The sequence below is a fragment of the Triticum aestivum genome, chromosome 5B (genome assembly GCF_018294505.1).
Source record: "Triticum aestivum cultivar Chinese Spring chromosome 5B, IWGSC CS RefSeq v2.1, whole genome shotgun sequence".
In the NCBI taxonomy this organism is placed as follows: domain Eukaryota; kingdom Viridiplantae; phylum Streptophyta; class Magnoliopsida; order Poales; family Poaceae; genus Triticum; species Triticum aestivum.
In genome coordinates, this window is record NC_057807.1 from 92,477,609 (window position 1) to 92,500,932 (window position 23,324).

Genomic DNA, 23,324 nt, shown 5'->3' on the forward strand with positions numbered 1-23,324 from the left:
GAAAACACCATCATATCATTGAAGTTGGTCTTGCTCTCCTTGCCAATGCATCCATGTCGTTAAAGTTCTGGGATGAAGCTTTCCTAGCAGCCACCTATCTCATCAATACTCTTCCCAGTAGCGTCATCAATTTTGACACACCCTTTGAGCGCCTCTTTCATACTAAGCCTAACTATTCATCCTTTCGGGTGTTTGGTTGTGCTTGTTGGCCAAACCTCCGCCCATACAACACTCAAAAACTATCTTTCTAATCCAAAAAGTGTGTTTTCATAGGCTATAGTCCTCGGCACAAATGGGTTAAGTGTCTTGACGTGTCCACTGGCCGTGTTTATATTTCTCGAGATGTTGTCTTTGATGAGACTCTTTTCCCTTTTGCATCACTCCATCCAAATGCAGGAGCTCTCATTCGAAAAGAAATTTTGCTTCTTCCCGACTCTCTCAAAAATCCATCTTTTGATCACGGGGGCGATAATAATTGTGATGCTCAAAATATGGAATGTGCTACTAACCAAACTTCTTCAAAGGATGGTGTGCAGGATACAGGAGATGTACAAAAAAATTTGGGTGAAAATCTCGCTCAAAACAGGTTAAATTTGGAGACAAATGATCCCTTATTTTATGCTGTATAAGAAGACAGAAGCACGGGACACGGAGTGGATTCTGGCGTGCGATCCCGTGCTGATCAGGGCGCCCGATCCGAAGTTGATCTGGCTGCAGCGGAAACTTCCAGCGCGCCAGGGTCGGCCCAACCCTCCCGCATGCAGCCGCGGGCCAATCCGTCTCCTGCATGGAGTCCGGCGTGTGGGCCCACAGAAACGACGCGCCTCGCTGACTCCTCGCCACGAGCGCTTCACCTGTGGGGTATCGCTCACCCGTGCTCGACAGATCAGGAGGATCTGGCGGGTCGGCCTTGCCCGCTGAGCCCACGGGATCTTCTACGGCAAGTGGGCAATCAACCAACGGTGGTGCAGCGCCCAGATCTCCTGCGGCTGGACCGGCTGAAGCAGCGCCCCGATCTTCTGCGGCTGAACATCCTGTGCACGGCCGTACACGATCCCATTCTGGGATACACAAGCCTCTACAACCAAAAGATGGTACAGTACTGTATGAAAAAAATATATTAAATATGGATCTTTTTGTTCCACAAGTGAGCCGCAAAGTGTACAAGAAGCATTGGAGAGTATGAACTGGAAAAAGGCAATGGACGCTGAATACTCGGCGTTAATGAACAACAAAACGTGGCATCTAATTCCAGCTAGTCATGGTAAATATGTAATTGATTGTAAATGGGTGTATCGAATTAAAAAGAAAGCAGATAGTAGCATAGATAGATACAAGGCTAGATTAGTTGCAAAAGGTTTTAAACAAATGTATGGGTTAGATTATGAGGACACTTTTAGTCCATTCGTTAAAGCAGCTACTATCAAACTTGTTTTGTCTATTGTTGTGTCCAGGAGATGGAGCCTAAGACAGCTAGATGTGCAGAACATGTTCCTTCATGGTGTTATGGAAGAAGAGGTCTACATGAGGCAACCACCTGGCTATGAAGACAAAAGTTCACCCTTTCATGTGTGCAAGCTGGACAAGGCCTTGTATGGACTGAAGCAAGCACCAAGAGCATGGTACTCTCGGTTAAGCTCAAGATTACAAGAATTGGGTTTTACCCCTTCAAAGGCCGACACCTCACTATTTATTTTTAATAAATCCGGAGTAACAATATTTTTGCTCATATATGTTGATGACATTATTGTTACTAGCTCCTCTCAGGAAGCAGTGTCAGCACTACTACATGATTTGGGTTCCAGCTTTGCACTCAAGGACTTGGGAGATTTACACTTCTTCCTTAGGATAGAGGTCAAGAAAACTGAAGATGGCATCGTGTAAACACAAGAGAAGTATGCCTCAGAAATCTTGACCAGAGTTGGCATGAAAGACTGTAAACCTGCACCCACACCTTTGTCAAGCACTGAGAAACTTTCAGCTTTTGATGGTGAGCTTCTAGAACCGGAAGATAGTACACGGTATAGAAGCGTTGTTGGGGCATTACAATATTTGACTCTTACAAGACCAGATATTTCTTTCTCAGTCAATAAAGTATGTCCGTATTTACATGCTCCAACTACAGTTCATTGGTCAACAGTAAAAAGAATTCTTAGATATGTCAAACACACCGTCAACATAGGGCTTGCATTTAGTAAGTCTTCATCTACTTTGTTAAGTGCTTTCTCAGATGCAGACTGGGCAGGATGTATTGATGATAGAAGATCAACTGGTGGCTTTGCAGTATTTTATGGTGCAAATCTAATTTCCTGGAGTTCAAGGAAACAAGCTACAATGTCTCGCTCAAGCACTGAGGCTGAGTATAAATCGCTGGCAAATGCAACGGCAGAAGTCATTTGGGTGCAGTCACTATTGAGAGAATTGGGGATACCCACGAGACATACTCCATGTATATGGTGTGATAATCTTGGGGCGACCTATTTGTTAGCTAATCATGTCTTTCATGCACGTACCAAGCACATTGAAATTGACTATTATTTTCTTAGAGAAAGGGTGGCAAGAAAACTACTTGATGTTCGTTTCGTGTCTTCAAAGGACCAGATGGCGGATGGATTCACTAAGGCTCTACCAGTTTGAAATATAGAAGACTTCAGACGCAATCTCACCTTAACCAAGGTGTGATTGAGGTGGGCTGTTAAGATATGTTAGAATCTTCTAGATGGTTTGTACGGTTGGTAGAGATAGGATGAATACCGAACCTGTTGAAATTGTTTCGTACGTCTCAAGTATGTAACGAACCCTTTCTTGTACGCAACGGATGGGGCTTTTCCATCCCTATATTAACACGTGACCGCGGCCTGCTACGGCAGGTATAAACGCTTCCAAACATACAATGGCTGCTGGCAATGGTGGGCGTGGCGGCGACTGCGGATTTGGATCCCACCTAGATCCGTCGTCGATTCTTCACTTGGATGGTTGGCGGCGCGATGAGGGCTCAGGTGAGGGGATGGAGGATCCCCGCTGAATTACCGGCAGCGGCATACGTCTTCATGGAAAAGCTCTTCACGGTTCCAGCGAGGCACGCGATCAGGACGACGTGGCTTCCGGTGAAAACCATGCCTAACTGCGGTCTTAGCGGACGATGGTGGAGTCTCTGATGTCGTCCTTCTCGAGACATCGTTGTTGCAGGTTAACTCGACCAGGATGTTTCGGCGAAAACCCTATATCTGGGTCTACCGGATTAGACAATGACGGTGTCTTCAGTGTCGTTCTCCCTTCTGGGGGCATCGTTTCAAAGCAGTGCTGGCTGGAGGGGACAAGAGGAGGAGCGGTGTTACATCTACCGCAAGGCCGACGACGGATCCCAGCGGCATGGAGCTGCGTTGTTTCGATGAAGGGCGTGTGTGGATGGATACGTGTAGGATGGTGGCGTTGTATGGCGCCATGGTGGCGCCGGCGGCAGGCCGAGCAAGGTTGCTGCGTCAGTACCTCCTTTGTAGATGTGTCGTGGAAGACGGTGGCAGCGGCCTCTGAAAGTGCGTCGGACCGTTGTGTGACTCAGTCCTAACATTGTGGCTTGGTTGGGCATCCGGCTTTAGATGTTAGCATTTGATGTGATGTCTGTTTGGTATTCGGCTCGGACATTCGGCACCCTTCATCAAGGGGGCAGGAGTAGTGTCAGGTGTTGCCAAGATGATGGCTTCAGACTTACTGATGCATTACATTGTAAAATCTTTGTAAATAATTAATAAAATGGCTTCATGCATCGTCCACGTGCAGAAGCACGGATATATCCTCATTTTCTAAAAAAATCTAAGTGATGGTCGGCAGCAAAATATCTTTACTGGCATAAACAATGCATGCTTTTCAACTATTCTGAAGTGCCCGGTCGTCGTCCGTCCAAATATCCGTGCCTGAAATGTTATCATGCTAATCACCGACCTCGCTGAGCTCACATTCCACCACCGCCGCCATCGGTCATGCATTAGCTGTTCCCCTAGGAGCATTACTGAGCTAAAGTCCACAAAGGCTACTAGCACCTAACAACAAACGTCAAATGTGAATTCTCAAGAAAGTATCTCAAGCTATAGTGGGTGCATCCGTCAAATGTGAAACGCTGCAAAAAAGAAAAACGTTGTTGACTAATTAATTAACGAGAAACAGGCCAATGTCGCAGAACTGCAGTACTTTTTAAAGGAAACTATATGTACTATCTCAGTAATAGCTGCATATATATGACTTCTAAAGATTTCCAAATTAAGAATCTAAAACATATAATATGTGACCATAGGCCAAGATTGGTGTTTTTTGTTATAGATAGAAAACATGATCCTCTTTCTCGAATACAAAATAACTGCAAACACTTGATACAAGGCAAAACACTTATTTAGCAAATTGCTCTGCCAATGAAGCGATTCCTATAATTTGGCTGCGAAACACTCGACACAGAGTTTTCAGTGGTTGTGTTAATCTATTTGGTCAGTTAAACAATTCAATCTTCAAAATGTTATCTCGAGTCGTCTTTCTTCAATGCAAAAATCAAAGAATTATTGGAATCGGTGAATCACTTTCTGTCATTGCGACGAATTGGTCTTTGCGGCATACTCCTGATGTTGCATTATGGAGATATTTGCACCTACGTTTAAATAAGTATATTTGCTTTGGTATATATCTTTTTGTGGCAACTGTGGTAGTCGTTATCATTCAACACCAAGTTCATGCAGATTTTTTGCATGATAAGACGATAGTGCTTCTACATGCGGGGAGCACTTGGTGAGTCTAATTGCTTGCTCGCTGCAGAATATACATTTCATGAACATAGGTGCCTTCCTCTATAAATAGAGCCCTGCACAAACATTCATCTCACACACCACAAAGGTAAGACCTAGCCAAGACAAAAATCTCCAATAGCAATCCACTAGAAAACAAATAAAATACCAGCATCCATGGCTAAGCCACAGGCATTGGCTGCAGCACTGTTGCTTGTTCTGGTTGTGTCCCTCACGGCAATAGAGGGTGTTGATGGCATCTGTGGCATGTCAAATGATGAATTCAAGCTTTGCCAGCCCGCGGCAGCAGTTGAAAACCCAACAGACAGTCCGTCGGCTGAGTGTTGTGTCGCGCTTGGGAAGGCCAACATGTCATGCATTTGTCGCTACAAAGGCATCACCGACATATGGCTGAGGATGTACCACATCGACGCGGAGCGTGCTATGGCCCTGCCCGGCAAGTGCGGCCTCACCATGCCCAGTAACTGCTCGTGATGACCGGGTGCACTATCCATAGCATCTAACCGTCTGTCGGTCTAGATATGCATCAACATTAATATGGCTAAATAAGTGGAGGAGCACTTGAAAGGTCTTATTGTTGGTGTGTGATTTGAATTCTCTGCCTATCTCATTAGTTTATTGATAAATGGTAGTATGTATATATGTATACTGGAAGTGTAAGGAGGACAAAGGTGGCTTGCATGCAGTCCCATGAATTTAATATCTTAGGTGGTGAGCTTGTTATTACCCAAAAGTTGTGTGTTTTGAATGAACAAGTAAAAAGCGATCACAAGGTAATTTAAATATTGCAATCAACTATCAGAGCGGCCCATAGACATCCTTATAGTTGATTCTGCTTTCTCTTCAAATTATTAAGTCTCACAGCAACCTATTGTTGCAAATATATGCCCTACGAAGACATGAATCCACATCGGTTGAAATATTTCCATTGAAGTGCATTGGATTGTTGGTAAGTATCTACAACAACAGAAGACAGACTGCACTGAAACATAAGGTTGGCTACACATGACCATGGTCATTACATTTATCACCAGCTTCCCCTCTTCGATTCCATGAAACTCGGTGTCATCTTCGCACCAATAATCTTTGAGAGAGAAAACAAGTATTAAATCTAAACATTTGAGAGCTTGTACGTGAACAAATATAAATCTTTATTAGCAGTTTATTGGCGTTCCTCGATTGGTACATTGTCATGCCTTTGTATACTTCACCGCCTTATATATTACGTGACCATTAATTGATGTAATGCAGTGCAAATACCAACATGTACGATCTAAAAATACCAATAGATTATCACTCATGTCGTCATATATGTCCTTTCTGATCATGTTCCTATTGTTTTCGTGTTTAGTTATGTATTTTTCATATGAATAAGATGTTTAACTACACACTCGGAAGGGAATGTTGCTTATAATTTATTTACTAAATCATTCTCTCTTTGTCATTCTTATCGGTGGTTATTTTTCATGCTCAGGGTTCTTTTCTATATTTAAATTGCCCATCTATGGCAACAGTTCTATCTGTCACAAAGTGAGCGTAGCTAAATTCGGCAGGGAGCAAATGCACATTCTTGTTACCTGGTTTCAAATCATTGTGGAATGGATTTTATGTTAATATTTATTATATACCGGGACCTTCCCTACATGGTTTTTTGGAGAAAAGACAAATCAATAGTATATTCATTCTAAATTTCAAATACGAAGTGTTTTTTGGGGGTCTTGGAGACATTGTTCTGAACATCCGGATCAATGGTTTTTCCTCTATATGCTAGTAGTAGGTTTGGAAATTATAGAAACCCTAATGATTGTTTTAGTTATTGATCTGACCCTTGTGGATATGTAGAGTACAACGTGTGATTGGAGTCAACTACAAGTGGTACTTGATATTTTTACATTATTGTAGTTCTAACACCCCCTCAATAGTAACGGGAGCAAAGCGGGCGATTGCAACAAATTCTGAAGTCTTGTGTTTCTATCTTCTTTGCCATCATCAATTGTTCTCAGAGACCGCATCTTCCTTGCCGGAGACTGCACCTTCACTTCACCGGCCTTATCGTCGGCGCTCATAAAGACAGTGAATGAAGGAAGCGGTCCCAGGAAGGGAACAACAAGGGCTTGGATGCCGGCGGCAACTGTAGTTTTTCTGTTCTAAATGTTCGAAATGTAATGAAAGCCCACCGTGTTTGCATGAATATCGTCCGTTTATTTAAATTATATCCGAATTTAAATGAAATACAACCATGTTTGCACGAATTTCGTCTGGTTAGTTTGGATGGTAGTTCGGATGACCGCTTTCCACATCTGTGTCCGCCGACGGATGCCGGAGAAAATTTGCAGGTCGCCGTTGGAGAATGGAAATGCCGTAAGTGATGGTCGGCAGATTTGCATAAACAATAGACGCTTTTCATTTATTAGTCCCGAGTGCCGGTCGACGTCCCTGCCAATTTCCATGCCCTGAAGAATGTTATCATGCTAAGCAAGACCCGGCTGAGCCGCTGAGCTCGACTTCCACACCCGCCGGCCGCCGCAATCAGTCATGCGTTGAGTCTAGCTGTTCCCCTGTACTGGCAGCATTACTGAGTTAAGTCGGCAAAAGCTAACACCCCAAGATCATGCCAATCTCAAGCTACAGTAGGTGCATGCGTCCAGTTCCGGTGTGTAATGCTTCAAGCTAGCGAACGTCGTACGTTGCGGCCGAACTGTAGTGATTTTTGTCTATACTTATCAAACGACACTAAATGTACTATCATCCTCTTTCATTACCTATGAACACATACCATGTTTTTAGAAGAAGAAAATAACTCTGAACACATGGCCCGAGATAAAACACTTGTTAGCAGGTTGGCGTGCGATAGCTAGTGAAAGCATTCATATAATTCGGCAGTGAAACATAGAACACTTGAGAGTTCAGGGGATGTCTGAATGGATTTGGTCACTTAAACAATTCAATCTTCAAAATGTTGTCATGAGTCATCTTTCTTCTTCAATGTAAATGGCAAAAGGTTGAATCACTTTCTATCATTGCGGAGAACTAGTCTTTACGGCGTTGCATTATGGAGATTTCACATGAATATTTCAACAGAAATCAGTAGATTTGCTTCGTTGTATATCTTTTTGTCTCAACTATGGTAGTCGTTATCGTTCAACAGGAGGTTCAAGTGCAGATTTATTTTTTGGCATGATAACACGATAGTGCTTCTACACGTTGGAGCACTTAGTGTTGTTCCTGCTTGACCCAGAATACACGCTTAATGAACACAGGGGCAAATGCCCCTATAAATAGAGCTCCAGACCAAACATTCATCTCACACACCCTCAAGGTAAACCTAGCTAAGACCGAAAACTCCAATAGCAGTCCAGCAGAAAACTAAATACATCACCAGCATCAATGGCCAGGTCACAGGCATTGGCTGCAACATTGTTGCTTGTCCTGGTGGTGTCCCTTGCCGCAATAGGGAGTGTTCATGGCGTTTGCGGCATGTCAAATGACGAATTCAAGCTTTGTCAGCCCGCGGCGGCAGTGAATAACCCAACAAACAGTCCATCTGCTGAGTGTTGTGCCGCGTTAGGAAAGGCAAACCTATCATGCATCTGCCGCTACAAAGGCATGGCCGGCATATGGCTGAAAATGTATCATATTGACGCACGTCGTGCCATGGCACTGCCAGGCAAGTGCGGCCTTACCATGCCAAGCAACTGCTCTTGATGATCTGAAGTACTATCCATAAGCATCTAGGTGTGTGCCAGAGTGTCGGTGTACATATGCATCTACACTTTATGGCTAAATAAGTGAAGGAGCACTTGAAAGGCATTGTGCTTGGTCTTATTGTTGTTTTGTGATTTGAATGTGTACTTGTCTCATTAAGCTTTGATTAGCAGTATGCATGCATACTGGAAGTGTAAGAGGATGGTAAAAGTGTCTTATATGCAGTCCCATAAACTGGTAACCGAATATAATATCCAATACCTTGTATGTGTCTTTTGCAATAAAAAAACTTGTATGTGTCAAAAAGGTGTGTGTTTCCTAGTGAACAAGTAAATATAGATCGCAAAATTCATTGGTCACTGCTATGTAATTTGAATACTTTAACCTCACATCGGGCTAAAACCCCATGTCCGAAGCCTCCGGCCGAAAAAACCAAATCGACCGCATATAACCCGGACCTGGAAAACCAAGCACTACATTGGGTAACAGTTTGGAAAGCCCAAATTTAATTCGGGAAATTTGGGTTAGAAGCCATGGTACACGAATTGCCCGAATAGCCCAAATAATTTGGCAGGCAAGTAAAAAAATCTCACATTGAGATGATCCAACACGAAATCCCATCACTAGCCCCCGCAAACGAAATCTAGGTCACGTGACTCGCGTCACCAACTCATGTCCCCTCCCAAGCAGCAGAACGTCTGCCCTAGCCGCTGCTACAGCACCACGCCCCCGCCCCACGGGCATTGGGCTCCGTCACCGATCTGCATCCGCACTGTCCTGACGAGCAAGACAGAGGTGGGAGCTGCGTTTGGAGGGCAACGATGCTGGCAATCGTCCATCGACTCGGCCTGGGCGAACCATCATCGAACGGCAATGCAACATTATATCGACAATTCAAAGGACACAAGAAGGTTACCACCATGATTCTCGAAGCCACGACCGATCAAGAGACATGGATTCGGCATGCAATTTTTGGGATGCCTGGATCTTACAATGACATCAATGTGTTTCAGCGGTCACCACTCTTTGCTATGTTAGCCAATGACGAATTACCACCAGTGGAGTTTCAAGCAAATGGCCGCCCATATAACATGGGCTACTACCTTGCGGATGGTATATATATCCAAAGTGGTCGACTTTTGTGAATTCAATTTCAAGACCAAAGGTAATTAAGATAAAACTACTTCCATAATGTTCAAGTGGCTACTAGGAAAGATGTGGAGAGGGCTTCTCGGATTTGCAATCCCAATTTGCTATTGTGAGAGGAACAACTAGGTTTTGGGATCAAGAGATCCTTTGGTACATGATTATGGTTGTCGTGATCATGCACAACATGATCATTGAAAATGAGCATGGAAAAGATCTGGTTTACACCTTCTATGGATTAATGGGACAGCTAGCTAGTTTGGCCACGTAGAAGGGAAGACCACATCCGCCTCTTTCTTGAAGTGTACAATAGCATGCGAGATTCTAATACACACAAAGATCTACAACGAGATCTCATCGAGGAGTGGTGGACATGGTATGGGCAACAAGCCCACTAGTTTCATATATACGTTTAATGTACCTGTGATGATGAACTTTGTGTTTTTTTAGGCTCAAACCGTAGAACAATCGTTCTATGATATTTTTAATTAATAAATATGTTACAAACAGAAAAGAAAAACAAAAGATAAAAAACAAGGAAAAAAGAGCAAGGCATTTAGCCTATTCCAGCCTTTTCTAACATGATCAGATAAAATTTGTTCTATTTAGTGCTCATCCTAGATGATCACTGATCCATCTTTGCAGGGCCTCCAAGTGCTTTGCTTTTATTCTATGCTCACGAAGCTTGAGGTCTCCTCTTAATTTGAATTTCCAACAATTTATGTTATGTTTGATGAACAATTTATGTTGATTTTGATGTTGTGGATTGATGAACTATGTAATAAGTAAGTACTATTTGTGTTACGTTTGTTTTGGATTCATTTGGGATGATATTCATATTATTATTTTTATTATGTATGTAATGGTGAAGAAGAAAAACATATTTGGGTGCCCTATTTTACATCATCTACTACAACAGAAATGTTCTGGTGCCCTATTTTACATCATTTGCTACAGCAGAAAAAATTCTGGTGCCCTAGAACCCATTCTTATGCCCTATTATACATCATGTGTTGAAGATGCTCTAAGATATCATAAGAACACAATGTGAACCATGCAATTATTAGGGACACATATACTGCAAGTTTCTTTCGGTATGCACATCTACCAACTAGCATCTTTGCATTTGATTTTGCGCATCTTGTTGTAATAAATCGTAGAAGCAAAGAAAGCTAATTTGCTTACAAATATTTCACAAAATAAATGCATGCACTAATAGTTCAGTAACATCATTGGCTCGGTAATTGATAATTAAGGGACTATCCTTTTGCATTCCTTTTTTGAGAGAACATCATTGGCTGGATAGTAAAGTCTACATAACAATGTAACCAACACCATAGCCCCAAACGCTGGAAAACAGTATGCAGAAGTCCTAACATTGTGTCATCCGGTGAAAAATCAGAACTCCTCCTGATCGCCGACACCGGCGGATCCTATTTTCCGCCTAGGTGAGGCAATAGGCAGCAACCCCCCAGCCAATTGCTCGCACAGATATGGGTTGGACCATATTCGGGAATTTCACCTGCCTTTCTCGCACCAGTTTTGGGAAGATTCTTAACCTTCCCCAAATAGGTTTTTCTTTTTTATATATTTTTTCTTTTAGTTTCGTTTTTCTTATTTGTTCCATTTTAAATTTTAGAACCTTTTTTTGGGAAACATTTTTGGAATTTACGTATATTTTTTGAATTCATGAAGGTTTTTTAAAATTCCTGAATATTTTTTGCGAATATTTTTTCATGGGCTCACTTTCCACCGAACGGATCGGGGAATATGAGGCCAACTCCACCGCGCGACCCCAAACGGACGTCCGGATTGGGCCGAATCTGTCCCTTTGGGGCGCCGATGGGTACGTCCGTGTCTGGCCGTGTTCATTGGGTCGTGCGTGCGCCCACCGCGCGGCCGCACCCTAAATCGTGTCCGGGATGGACGGGATTAAAAATAATAATTAAATAACTAAAAAAGCAAATAAACGCATTTAAAAAAACATAAAACATATATATGGGTTGGCCACAAAACGGTCCAGTTTCAACGGCCACTTAAAAGGCCCAGATTCATAATTAACATAATAAGAAAATAAAAAAACTCCTCCCGCGCGATCCTGCCGCGCCCGTCGGTGCCGTGGCCGTCGCCGTCTTCACTGGCCATCAGTGTCGTCGTCGTCGCTGACGAGGTCGACGTAGTCCGGCGGTGTCCAGAGGTGGGCCGGCGGTGCGTGGTGGACGGGGGACAGGCCTCCTCCTCCACTGTCATGCGAGGAGGGGGAGGGGGCGACGAAGACGGGGAAGGCGACGGCGTGGACGTCAGGCCGCGCACCCGCGTACGCCCGGGCGGCTCTGCACGTGGCCTCCGCGGCCCCGACACGGTGCCGGCGAAGTAGGACGCGCGCCGCACGTCGTGCTCGTCCTGGAGCCATGTGTCCCAGAGCGGCGAGTCGGGGACGTACCTGTGGTCGTAGTACATGTCGTCGGGGAGGAGGCGGCGGCGGCGGTTGATCTCATCGCGCCGTGCACGGCCGGTCGCCGGCACTGGCGGGATGGGGACCCGGTCCGCGGAGAGGTGCCACCCGTTCGGGAGGTGGGCGTTGCTCCACGGGACCGGCGTCCTCGTCTCCCAGTACCTCCGGCACACGTCCGTGCAGATGTACTGCCAGTCGCGCTCGCCGGAGGGCCGAGGGGCAATGGTGAAGGGGGCCGACGCGGGGGCTCGACGGGAGGAGCGCGGAGGAGACGCGGGCTCCTCCTTCTTCACGGAGCCGCGGCGGCGCCCCGAGGAGGAGCCGGCCTCGCGGTCGTGCTTGCCCTTGCCGTTCCAGAAGCCCATGGCGAGGCGGGCGGCCGGCGAGCTCGAGGAGGAGGCGGGCTAGGGTTTCTGCGCTGTCGGGGTTCGAGGAGGCCGCTGGGTGGCGTGGGGCAGTGTGGACGACGACCCGTCCACGCTTCTCACTTAAAGAAGGACGGCGACCGCTCGACGTGCGGATGACAGGTGGGGCCGCCCGCTTGTGCGCATTGATGTGTGCGGGTGGGAGGTAGGTGGCCGCCTGCCACGTGGCCCCGAAGCAGACGAGGCGCGCGTCCGTTTGGTGTCCGCCGTGACCCAAACCCGGCGCAAGTTTGCGCTCGAAATGGGTCGGCCCGGACACAAAACGGACAGGATGGGTCCGGACCGTCGCGCGCTGGACCGCCTCTCTTTTATCCCAAACAAACGGGGACGGACAGGATAAAATCGCGCAGTGGAATTGGCCTGAGCTCTCGTCGTGGCGAAAGTGGGGCTCGATCCCGACGATGTGTGGTCGTCTGCGTCTCCGTGCGGGGGCATGGCAATATGTTCCATGCTCCTCCCCATTGGGGAAGCCGAAGCTCAAGCCTCCACTGGTGCCGGCCACCTCGTCGACTCTCCAGAAAATTACACACGATTCAAATGTCTATTACGGATGGTAAGTGGTGGCTATCATCAAGATTATCTGATAGCATAGATGTAAATCGTGAAGCAATATACAACTATATACAAGTACTGAATAAATTATGCCCAATTTAATCCAAAACCAAAAGTTATGCGAAGAATGGAAAGATGGACCGTGTCTTCTCCACAAGTAGTTGAGGACATGTACAATGGTGCTATCTTAGGACTGTCATGCAGGATAAATGATGAGGTGGAGAAGAGAGAGCCCATAAGAAAATGCGTGTCTTCTCTATTTAAGAAAAGACAAGAGATGATCTCTTAGCACAATATATCTCACCATGTTTTTAGGAATAACTAGTTATTGAAGATAAGGCTAAAAAATGACCCATTGTAGACATATTTTTTGTCATATCTAAATACATGCAAAACTTAAAATAAGACTATCTTATCAATCATTGTAAATGCCCTGATTGATGACACTGTATTTAGGGTCATGTCTAATTGTCCCAACCCCCCAAGTTGGTTGTAGTCACAGAAACGATCGTGTAGTTCCGCAACTAGCTCAAGCCGCAATTGACTTCTCGGCTGAAAAAACCGGGCTTGATGACGCAAACGACCGACGTGAGGTGCCTGCTCGTTCCCACGAACTACTGGTGGCTTTTCCGCCACCGCCGCTCTAGTCTCCTAAGCCGCAGTTCTACCCCGCTGTCACCGGCCAACACCGCCAGGGCATAGCCCCATGCAGTGGCCGCCGACAGCGGGTGCCTTTGCGCTCGCCCGGACCCAGCGCACCCCCTCCACTACGTCCCCTGTGCAAGGTATGTCGCTGGTGTCCGGCTGCGTCCCGAGTGGCCAACGGCCAAGATCCGGTGCTCCAACACATGGATCCCGTGGTTGCTCACGCCTCTGATGGCCTCTGGCGTCGATCTGTGCACTCCGCCATGGTTTCTGTGTGCGGGCTGGTTTTCTGTCGGATCCGGCCGGATTAGGCCTTGGGAGCCGGCGTGCGTTGAGCTCTCTACCGGGAGGTGGACCGCGGCAGTGAGGTACTGTGATGCGGAGCATCCCTCGACTACCTGCACCGACACTCCATCACTACCGCAAGCACCGAGAGTATCAATCACAAGAGCACATGCACGCGCCATCAAGAACAAGGTTGACTCTCTCCTCTTCGAGTTTCGGTCGGATTCACATGAGAATTGGGTTCTACCTCATAAAGACATGTTATGCATTCTAGGATACCAAGGAGATGATCGTGAGAAGGAGAAGGTGAAGGTTCGAGCACCCATGGAGCAAGAGGAGGAAGGAGAGGACAAGAAGAACGAAGGAAAGGAGTCTCTGGACACTCCGGGTGCCCGGACAGAAGGATCCCGGGTGCCCGGACGAGCAACCAAGGGGAGGGCCGAACTCCCTGGACACCCCGGGTGCCCGGCCACCTCCTTCGGGGCGCTGCACCAGCCTGGTCCGGGTGCCCGGCCACTTGCCTCCCAGGTGCCCGGGCCCCTTCCCGCCTCCAGCCGCACCCCCGGGTGCCCGGGCCTTGGCCAACCGGGTGCCCGGCCTCGGCCCCTCCAGCCGCTGGGTGCAACCCCGGGTGCTCGGGGTTGAGACCCGGGTGCCCGGCCACACCCCAGCCGGCCTCCAGCGCACCCCCGGGTGCCCGGGCTTTGGGCGACGGGTGCCCGGCCCCTCCATCTCCGGGTCCCTGAACGGTGCGGGCGCCCGGCCTCTTTACCCCGGGTGCCCGCACCACACTGAGAACCTGCGTGCCTCCTTGGGGCTTTGCCCTTGTATCCCCCTCCTCTCTTATTTAGTCCCTAAACTATATAAGGGCCTCTCCTAGCTCATTTGTAGGGTTAGCAAAGTATTTTAGATCACCAAAGAGAGCTTTGCTCCTTGTATCCCCTTCTCTTTAGAGATCAAGCCCCCACCTAGGGAAGAATCCTTTGGATTGTCAAGGCCTCCTCTTGGAGAAGATCATCATCAAGACCTCACCTAGTGGGAAGAACTTACCTAGTGCTATTTTCCTTGAATTGTTCATGTAATCTTGTGGATCTCATGTATGCTACCCTAGTGGATGTGATATTTGGGTTTGTTTGAGTGTTTTGTGCCTTGTGTTCTTGAGTGCTCTTCCTCCTTTTCTGCCTCCAAGTGTGAAAAGATCCCCTCTAGGGTTTCACCCTACAACATCTTGGTATCATGAGCAAGGTTGATTCACATCTTGAAGTCCCATCACCCCCATTTGCTAGCTTGATTTTGTTGTTTTTCGTCCAAATTCGAAAATCCCCACAAAAATAGCCCCAAAAATTTTTCTTGCAATTTGTTGGATCTTGTGAGATTTGGTTGTTTTGGTCCATGGATTTGATGTTTGGCAAGTGGATCTAGCCCCTCCCCAACAATCCCCACCCTTCTCACCACGAAATCCTCGAAATCTTGCATTCCCCCCCCCCCCCAATTTTCCGCCCAAATCGGAGACCACCGGGTGCCCGCACCTCGAACCACCGGGCACCCGCACCCCCGGGTCTTTTCCCCCTAACCACCCCGGGCACCCGCACCTCCCACCCCCGGGTGCCCGCACCCCCCGAATCAGCCCAACACCTCCACCATTTTGATCATAACTTCCAACTCCCAAGTCCATTTTTGTGTTCTTTGGCTCGTTTGGAAGCTCTTGACATCCCCCATCCACTCATCTCATTACCACCACCATTAGCCTCCATCCAAAAAAATCATCACAAAAACACCCACCTTCCGCATTTGACCAATTTTGAGTTGCAATTTCCATTTCCTAAGGTGTTTCGGCTACTTAGGAGCGTGTGACATCGTCATCAGCATCATCACCTCGGAGTCATATTCACCGCTAACCATAAGAAAGGATGGTAACCTCGATGTCACTTACTTCTTACCTTGCTTTTGCATTGATAGCCCGAGCCACTTTGCGTTGCTTACCCATCGAGACTAGCAAATTGAGAATTGCCGGGCCATGCTATTGTGCACTGTAGTGATCGTGTTATCATCTTTGTGCCATAAGTCTCTCCCGTGCATATGTTACATATTTGTCTCATATCATACTCAGCTCGAGCACCAAGCATAGAAAAAAAAGAAGAAAAGCTTTTAAGCAAAAGAGGAGAAACAAAGAGCTTGTAAGCAATAGCATTGAGCCATTTGCATAGTTATATCATCTTGGTCATCGCATACATAGCATAGTTGGGATTGAAGACGACACGTTTCTCTCATAGGTTGGTGCACAAGCGTATCTTGCCCATTTGAGCAATCGAGCTAGCGTCTCTCTAGCATTCGCACAACAAGAGCATTTTCCGTGGTTGCACATTTTGAGCTCACCCCTTGGTTGTGTGGATCCCATCTATCTTTCGTGTGTGTGTCCCTCGTGATATCTTTGGGTTTGATCTATTTGCTTTACTTGCATTTTATGAACCTTCTCAACCTTATCGATATCTTGACTAACATTTGCTTGAAATTTTTGCCACCATCCTAACCGAGCTCCTCCATAAGCCTCTTATTTGTAGGTGTGAGAAACAAACCCGGTTCCAATTCTCCTATTGTGGCATTACATTGAGTGACACTTGTTACATCCTCAATCCTCGGAGAAGGTAACTTTGGTTTTGTTCTCTCATTTTACTAATCACCCCACTTGGTTATGATGGATAGGCCAAACTCGTCGTCGAACCCACTTTTCGAGGAGCAAGGTGATGATTCCAGCTTCGTCTCCAAGAACCACTTCTTCATCGTGCAACGAGCGCTTCATCAAGAAAGTGAAGAATTGGGTGAACGCTTGGAGAAACTCGCCTCCGACCTTCGTCAATCGGAAACAAGGAACCGCGACTACATAGACGCCAAGTTCACCACACAAATGGAAGAGCTCCGCAACATGATCGTGCAACGTCCGTCTTCCTCATCCGCTTCTTCAAGACGGTGCCACTCAAGTCACCGTACAAGTCGGCAATCTTCGGATTACTCCTCTTATGATGCAAGTCCTCCACGAGCTCGCTTTCCTCGACGTGATCATCCTCAAGATCACCAAGCTCAAGAAAATCCATTCCATGGCAATGGCTTACAAGACCGAGTTCGAGCACGTGAACGGATGCGACACCAAGTGCAAGAAGCAATGGAGCAAGAGCAAATACCTCCTCAAGCGCCATGTCAAGTACCTCAAGCAGATGATGCCATCCGTCAAGCACAAGCACTCAAAGCACAACAAGCACTACGCGAGGCCACTAGAGCCGTTGAAGATAGCAACCGCCAAGTGCGAGAACAAGAGGAAGCTCTTCGTCGCGAGATACAAGAAGAAGCCCCCGATGCGAAGAGCAACAAGAAAGGCGCAACCAATCGAATATTCCTCGTACTCCTCCAAGACAAGAACGACACCAAGCAGAACAAGTGCTTCAAGACCCTCCTCCGCGTCAAGAGCGACATCGCGAGGACCAAGCATTTGAGGACCTTCCTCCACGGCAAGAGCGATATCAAAACCGCTACCATGATGAAGAACTCCGCTACAGCAAGCTCAAGTTCACCATGCCCAAGTTCTTCAGAAGCAATGATCCCGAAGAGTATCTCTCATGGGCCTTGAAGGTGGACAAGATTTTCCGCCTTCACAACTACGACGAGGAAAAGAAGATCGCCATGGCCTCCCTCGAGTTCCAAGACTACGTCCTCATTTGGTGGGAACAAATGATCGAGCGATGCCATACAAGAGGCGAACCACCAATCACAACTTGGGAAGAAATGAAGGAAGTCATGAGAGTCTGCTTCGTGCCTACTCACTACACCCGTGATCTCTTCAAGAAGTTGCAACTCCTCAAGCAAGGCATGAAGACGGTGGAAGAATACTACCAAGAAATGGAGATTGCCATGATACAAGCCAATGTCAAGGAAGATGACGAGCAAACAATGGCACGCTTCTTGAACGGCCTCAACCACCCAATCAAGCGGATCGCCGACTTCCAACCATACTCAAACCTTCTCGAGCTAGTTCATCAAGCGACCAAGGCCGAGCGACAAGTACAAGATGACTTCAAATACGCCAAGTACTCATCCAAGACCTACGCCTCCTACTCTCAAACTCCCGCGACTTCAGCACCTCCCACCTCAACTAGAGCATCACCAAGTACCGGCGACAAGTCAAGTTCCAAGCAAGTTGAGCCTTCCTCGACTCGTCCTCCGGCAACCAACTACAAATCCAAGACTCCTTCATCTTCGGTGCCTATTGATGATCCCGTCAAGACAAGTTCATTCAAGTGCTTCACATGTGGCAGCCAAGGACACAAGTCTTTCTAGTGCACCAACAAACGAACAATGATCTTCAACGATGATGGAACATACGACTCGATGAGTGAAGAAGAAATGGAATCCATTGAGCACGTGGCCATGCACTGGCGCGTGAACGAAGATGAAGATGGTCAAGTCTTTTGTGACAACGATTCATGTCCCTCTCTTGTGGTCTCCAAGGTCTTGATGCTCCAACACCACCAAGACGAAGACCAACGGTGCCACATCTTCCACACCAAGGCCGACATCAATGGGAGCTCCATCAAGGTCATCATCGACGGAGGTAGTTGTCACAACTTGGCAAGTGAAGAGCTATGTTCCAAGCTGCAATTGGTCGAGAAGAAGCACCCTCGTCCCTACAAGGTGCAATGGCTAAGCGACTCTAGCACTATTCAAGTGGAGCACACGGTGCAAGTTTCTTTCAATATCGGCGCCTACGAGGAGATCCTAGAGTGCGATGTGGTTCCTATGTCCGTGTGCTACCTTCTTTTGGGAAGATCTTGGCAATTCGACCGCGGCATCATTCACAATGGATGAACCAACCACTATAGCTTCAAGATGAAAGGCACGGAGTATGTGCTTCAACCGATGTCACCAAGCCAAGTGATCACTGGCAAGCAAGCTTCCACCCATCATGGAGAAACTAGTGAGAGAGTGCACCACCAAAAAGAAAGTGAGAGCCACAAGCGCCAAGAGAGAAAAACTTAGTCCTACTAGCCACAAAAAGAGAGATGAGAGAAGTCTGTGAGAACCCATCGAGTGTCATCCACTTTGTCCTCCTATGCAAAGATGAGGTGACCAAAACTAACAATCGTAATCCTCTTCCTCTAGTGTTTTCCAACTTGTCGCAGGAATTCGAGGATGTGTTTCCCGATGAGCTACCTCCCGGTCTCCCTCCTCTACGTGGCATTGAACATAGGATCGACCTCATCCCCGGCGCACCTCTTCCAAACAAGGCTCCCTACCGCGTCAACCCCGAAGAAACTAAGGAGATCCAACGACAAGTACAACAACTCATCGATAATGGATATGTACGTGAAAGCTTAAGCCCTTGTGCCATTCCCGTTATACTTGTGCCCAATTAAGATGGTAGTTTCCGCATGTGCTCAGATTGTAGGCCCATCAATGCTATCACCGTTCATTATAGGCACCCCATTCCTCGCCTAGATGATATGCTTGATGAACTTAGCGGCGCCACCATTTTCTCAAAAATTGACCTTAAAGTGGCTATTATCAAATCCGCATACAAGAAGGTGATGAATAGAAAACCGCTTTCAAAACAAAATTTGGCTTGTACGAATGGTTGGTTATGCATATGGGTTTATCGGAAGCTCCCGGTACTTTCATGCATCTTATGCATTTTGTGATTCACCCTTACATTGGAGTGTTTGTTGTGGTTTACTTCGATGACATTCTTGTTTTTAGCAAATCTATGAAAGAGCATCTAAGTCATGTTAGGGCTATTTTGCAAACTCTTCGCAAGGAACGTCTTTATGCCAACATGAAAAAGTGCATATTTTGTGTTGACAAGCTTGTTTTCTTGGGTTTCGTTGTTTCTTCCAAGGGTGTCCATGTTGATGAATCTAAAATTGAAGCAAATAAAACTTGGCCCCAACCCATCAATTTGCAACAAGTGCGTAGCTTTCTTGGCCTTGCGGGTTTCTATCGTTGCTTTGTGAAAGACTTTAGCACCATCACCGCACCTTTGCATGCTTTGAGTAAGAAAATGCTCCTTTTGTTTGGGGACCTTTGCAATCTACCGCTTTTGATGAGCTCAAATCTTTGCTTACCCATCCTCCGATTCTTGCTTTACCCAACTTTGACAAAACTTTTGAGGTTCATTGCGATGCAAGTGGTACCGGAATTGGTGGAGTTTAATGCAAGGAAAGCGAGCTATTGCATATTTTAGTGAAAAACTCTCCGGTGCTCAACTTAACTATCCCATCTATGACAAAGAATTGTATGCTTTAGTGCGTGTGTTGCATGTTTGGGAGCATTACCTTAGACCACATGAGTTTGTCATACATACCGATCATGAAACACTTAAATACCTTAAAGGTCAAACCAAGTTGAATAAACGGCATGCTAAATGGAGTGAATTCATTGAATATTTTCCCTATGTCATCAAGTACATTAAGGGCAAAGAAAATGTTGTGGCGGATGCCCTTTCCTGCAAATGCATGTTACTTACTCAACTTGAATTGAATGTAGTTGGATTTGATCATATCAAAGATTTGTATGAGAGTGATGTGACTTTTGCTACTCCTTATGCTAAGTGTGTGACGCATACTTCTTGCGAACGATATTATATCAAAGATGGTTATCTTATGAGAGCTAACAAACTATGCATTCCCGAGTCTTCTCTTCGTTTGTTACTTTTGCAAGAGGCTCACGGAGGTGGACTCATGGGACACTTTGGGCGCGACAAGACTTTTGCACGCTTTCCAAGAACTATTATTGGCCCAAGATGTTTTGCGGTCGCCCGCTTCACCAACCGGTGCTCTACATGTTGCAAAGCTAAGTCACACTCTGAATCACATGGTTTACATATGCCTTTACCTATTCCACATCAACCTTGGAAAGACATTAGCATGGATTTTGTGCTTGGATTACCTAGGACTCAAAATGGAAAGGACTCCGTTTTTGTTGTTGTGGGCCGATTCTCTAAAATGGCTCATTTTATCCCATGCAATAAGATAGACGATGCTTCACATGTTGCGAATCTCTTTTGTAGAGAAATCTTGAGGTTGCACGGTGTGCCAAAGACAATTGTTTCGGATCGAGACGTCAAGTTCTTAAGCTACTTTTGGAAGATGCTATGCGCCAAGCTCGGAATCAAGCTAATCTTCTCCACGCGTATCATCCTCAAACCAATGGACAAACGGAAGTCACCAATCGGACGCTTGCAACTCTCCTGCGCGTGTTGATCAAGAAGAACATCAAGGAGTGGGAGGAGTTCCTACCCATCACCCAGTATGCCTACAACCGCGCAAGACACTCTACCACTAGCAAGTCCCCCTTCGAGGTCATCTACGGTTTCAACCCTTTGTCGCCATTGGACATCCTTCCTCTACCGCTTCAAAAACGAGCAAACATGGACGCAAGTGCAAGAGCTGAAGGAAATATGCCCTAGAGGCAATAATAAAGTTATTATTTATTTCCTTATTTCATGATAAATGTTTATTATTCATGCTAGAATTGTATTAATCGGAAACATAATACATGTGTGAATACATAGACAAACATAGTTTCACTAGTATGCCTCTACTTGACTAGCTCGTTGAATCAAAGATGGTTAAGTTTCCTAGCCATAGACATGAGTTGTCATTTGATTAACGGGATCACATCATTAGAGAACTATGTGATTGACTTAACCCATTCCGTTAGCTTAGCACTTGATCGTTTAGTATGTTGCTATTGCTTTCTTCATGACTTACACATGTTCCTATGGCTATGAGATTATGCAACTCCCGTTTACCGAAGGAACACTTTGTGTGCTACCAAACGTCACAACATAACTGGGTGATTATAAAGGTGCTCTACAGGTGTCTCCGAAGCTACTTGTTGAGTTAGCGTATTTCGAGATTAGGATTTGTCACTCCGATTGTCGGAGAGGTATCTCTAGGCCCTCTCGGTAATGCACATCACTATAAGCCTTGCAAGCAATGTGACTAATGAGTTAGTTGTGGGATGATGCATTACATAACGAGTAAAGAGACTTGTCAGTAACGATATTGAACTAGGTATTGAGATACCACGATCGAATCTCGGGAAAGTAACATACCGATGACAAAAGGAACAAAGTATGTTGTCATGCAGTTTGACCGATAAAGATCTTCGTAGAATATGTAGGAGCCAATATGAGCATCCAGGTTCCGCTATTGGTTATTGACCGGAGACGTGTCTCGGTCATGTCTACATAGTTCTCGAACCCGTAGGGTCCGCACGCTTAAAGTTCGGTGACGATTTATATTATGAGTTATGTGTTTTGCTGTACCGAAGGTAGTTAGGAGTCCCGGATGAGATCAGGGACATGACGAGGAGTCTCGAAATGGTCGAGACGAAAAGATCAATATATTGGACGACTATATTCGGACATAGGAAAGGTTCCGAGTGATTCGGGTATTTTTCGAAGTACCGAGGAGATACTGGAATACGGGGAAGAAGTATTAGGCCTCATGGGCCAAGTGGTGGAAGAGAGGAGGCAGGGGAAGGCAGGGCGCGCGACCCCCTAGCCCAAACTGAATTGGACTAAGGGGTCGGCCCCCCTTTCCTTTCTCTCCTTCCTTCTTCCCTCCTTCCCTATCGTGGACTCCTACTAGGACTTGGAGTCCTAGTAGGACTCCACACTTGGCGCACCCATAGGGGTCGGCCGGCCTCCCCTCCTCTCCTCCTTTATATACTGAGGCAAGGGGCACCCCATGAACACACAAGTTGATCTGTTGATCTCTCCCAGCCATGTGAAGTGCCCCCCTCCATCATATTCCACCTCGGTAATATCGTAGCGGTGCTTAGGCGAAGCTCTGCGTCAGTAGCATCATCGACACCGTCATCACGCCGTCGTGCTGAAGGAACTCTCCTGCAAAGCTCTGCTGGATCAGAGTTCGTGGGACGTCATCGAGCTGAACGTGTGCTGAACTCGGAGGTGCCGTACGTTCGGTACTTGGATCGGTCGAATCGTGAAGGCGTACGACTACGTCAACCACATTGTGCTAATGCTTCCGCTTTCAGTCTACGAGGGTACGTGGACAACACTCTCCTGTCTCATTGCTACGCATCACCATGATCTTGCGTGTGCGTAGGAAAATTTTGAAATTACTACGTTCCCCAACAGTGGCATCCGAGTCAGGTTTATGCGTAGATGTTATATGCACGAGTAGAACACAAGTGAGTTGTGGGCGATACAAGTCATACTGCTTACCTGCATGTCATACTTTGGTTTGGCGGTATTGTTGGATGAAGCGGCCCGGACCGACATTACGCGTACGCTTACGCGAGACT

At 46.5% G+C, this 23,324-nt stretch overlaps 2 protein-coding genes across 2 annotated transcripts; both read left to right on the forward strand.

The window, feature by feature from the left end:
* Window positions 1-4,879: 4,879 nt before the first annotated feature.
* On the forward strand, window positions 4,880-5,581 carry LOC123115764 (putative lipid-transfer protein DIR1). The gene has a single exon (XM_044536854.1). The coding sequence runs from the start codon at window positions 4,947-4,949 to the stop codon at window positions 5,262-5,264; it is 318 nt and encodes a 105-aa protein (XP_044392789.1). The 5' UTR covers window positions 4,880-4,946; the 3' UTR covers window positions 5,265-5,581.
* Window positions 5,582-8,114: 2,533 nt separating this feature from the next.
* LOC123115765 (putative lipid-transfer protein DIR1) lies at window positions 8,115-8,762 on the forward strand. The gene has a single exon (XM_044536855.1). The coding sequence runs from the start codon at window positions 8,178-8,180 to the stop codon at window positions 8,493-8,495; it is 318 nt and encodes a 105-aa protein (XP_044392790.1). The 5' UTR covers window positions 8,115-8,177; the 3' UTR covers window positions 8,496-8,762.
* Window positions 8,763-23,324: the final 14,562 nt, after the last annotated feature.

Excerpts from the sequence above, each read along its gene's own strand:
- LOC123115765 (XM_044536855.1), top strand. The coding sequence starts at position 8,178 with ATGGCCAGGTCACAGGCATTGGCTGCAACATTGTTGCTTGTCCTGGTG.
- LOC123115764 (XM_044536854.1), top strand. The coding sequence starts at position 4,947 with ATGGCTAAGCCACAGGCATTGGCTGCAGCACTGTTGCTTGTTCTGGTT.